The 1,671-nt window shown below is 41.9% G+C and overlaps 1 protein-coding gene across 1 annotated transcript; it reads left to right on the top strand.

Moving 5' to 3' along the window:
• Nucleotides 1-519: 519 nt before the first annotated feature.
• atp6v1g1 (ATPase H+ transporting V1 subunit G1) lies at nt 520-1,179 on the top strand (the record flags this gene model as incomplete). Its single annotated transcript, XM_014000766.1, is given in 2 exon segments — nt 520-620; nt 735-1,179. Coding segments are annotated over 2 exon segments (275 nt in total), but the record flags the coding sequence as incomplete, so codon positions are not given.
• Between the last annotated feature and the right edge of the window lie 492 nt (nt 1,180-1,671).

The raw sequence follows: 1,671 nt of genomic DNA, 5'->3' as shown, positions 1-1,671 counted from the left end.
CCATCAGTACACACCTCCATCAGTACACACCTCCATCAGTACACACCTCCATCAGTACACACCTCCATCAGTACATACCTCCATCAGTACCTCCATCAGTACCTCCATCAGTACCTCCATTAGTACACACCTCCAAGAAACATGAAGTCTGACATAAATCTGTAGAAATAGTATAAATCTGTAGAAATAATATAAATCTGTAGAAATAGTATAAATCTGTAGAAATAATATAAATCTGTAGAAATAGTATAAATCTGTAGAAATAGTATAAATCTGTAGAAATCATATAAATCTGTAGAAATAGTATAAATCTGTAGAAATAGTATAAATCTATAAAAATAAATTCAGTATAAAGGAGGCTGACGAGTCTCAGTCCTTAGGCCTGAAGGTTGGACCACACTCCAGTTTAAGAACTGGAGTGTGGTCCAACCTTCAGGACAGGAAGTCCCGCCCCCATCAGTCTGATGGTGTGTGTGTCTGTGTGTGTGTGTGTGTGTGCGCGTCATGTGATGTGTGCAGGTAAGAACCGGCGCCTGAAGCAGGCCAAGGAGGAGGCGCAGGCTGAGATCGAACAGTACCGCCTGCAGAGGGAGAAGGAGTTCAAGACCAAGGAGGCAGCTGTGAGTTCCTGTGCTGCCATCAGGCCCCGCCCCTTTTTAACATGCTCCTCCTCTTATTCTGATGCTCCTCYCCTTCCTAACAAGCCCCTCCTCTTATTCTGATGCCCCTCCCAGGCTCTTGGTTCCCATGGTAACAGTGCAGTAGAGGTGGACCGCGACACGGCTGAGAGGATGGCTCGTATCCAGGAGAGTTACCGTGGTAACCGGGAGGCGGTGCTGAACGACCTGCTGCGACGTGTCTGCGACATCCAGCCAGAGTTTCACGCCAACTACCGTGTGGCGGGCTAAAGGGGCGGGGCCATAACCACAGGGTCCTGCTTCCTGATTGGTTGTTGTTGTTTTCTGTGTTAATGTTTACAAGGTATTTATATTTCAAAATAAATCTGTTTGTCTAGTTAAATGCTAACTGAAACTATCAAAATAAAAGTCCTGAAAAGCCAACCAACTCAGAGAACTGTTCTGAAACCTGATTGGCTGAAGAGATAGTAGTTTCCTGTTTGTGAGCATGTGACTTCCTGTTCTCTGTGATGTGATTAAAATTAAAGTCAAGTTGATTTAATTTCTTCTTGTTTTATTTCAGTCTGAAGGTTTTAACTGAGACACAAACTGCAGAGAAACAGTGTCAGGGATTTCAAAATAAAAGCCTCTGATTACATTTAATTCTAACAGATTCAGATAAGATAAACTTTTTATCATCACTACAGAACAATGATTTACAGTTTACAGATCAGAACCTGTTTGACCCGGAGTCTTATCAGAACCAGAACCACAGCCCTGCACCTGCTGACAGTCTGCCTCTGGACTGTAAGTCCAAACACCCTGACCAGGTCTCACTGGGACCAGCAGAGCTGTAAACTAAGTACAAATACTTTGTTACTGTACTGCAGTAGGATTTTATGGTATCTGTACTTAAGTAATTATTTTTCAGCGTACTTTTTACTTCTTACATTTATAAAAAGTCAAGAAGTATAAAGTTGTTCCTTTTACTTCATTTCTGCTTGTTTTCATTGCAGCTTGTTATTGTAAAAAATAAAACTATCCATATAAACTG

Source organism: Austrofundulus limnaeus, unplaced genomic scaffold, assembly GCF_001266775.1.
Source record: "Austrofundulus limnaeus strain Quisiro unplaced genomic scaffold, Austrofundulus_limnaeus-1.0 Scaffold4106, whole genome shotgun sequence".
Lineage (NCBI taxonomy): Eukaryota > Metazoa > Chordata > Actinopteri > Cyprinodontiformes > Rivulidae > Austrofundulus > Austrofundulus limnaeus.
The sequence above is the reverse complement of the archived record's forward strand: the minus strand, read 5'-3'. Positions and strand labels throughout refer to the sequence as shown.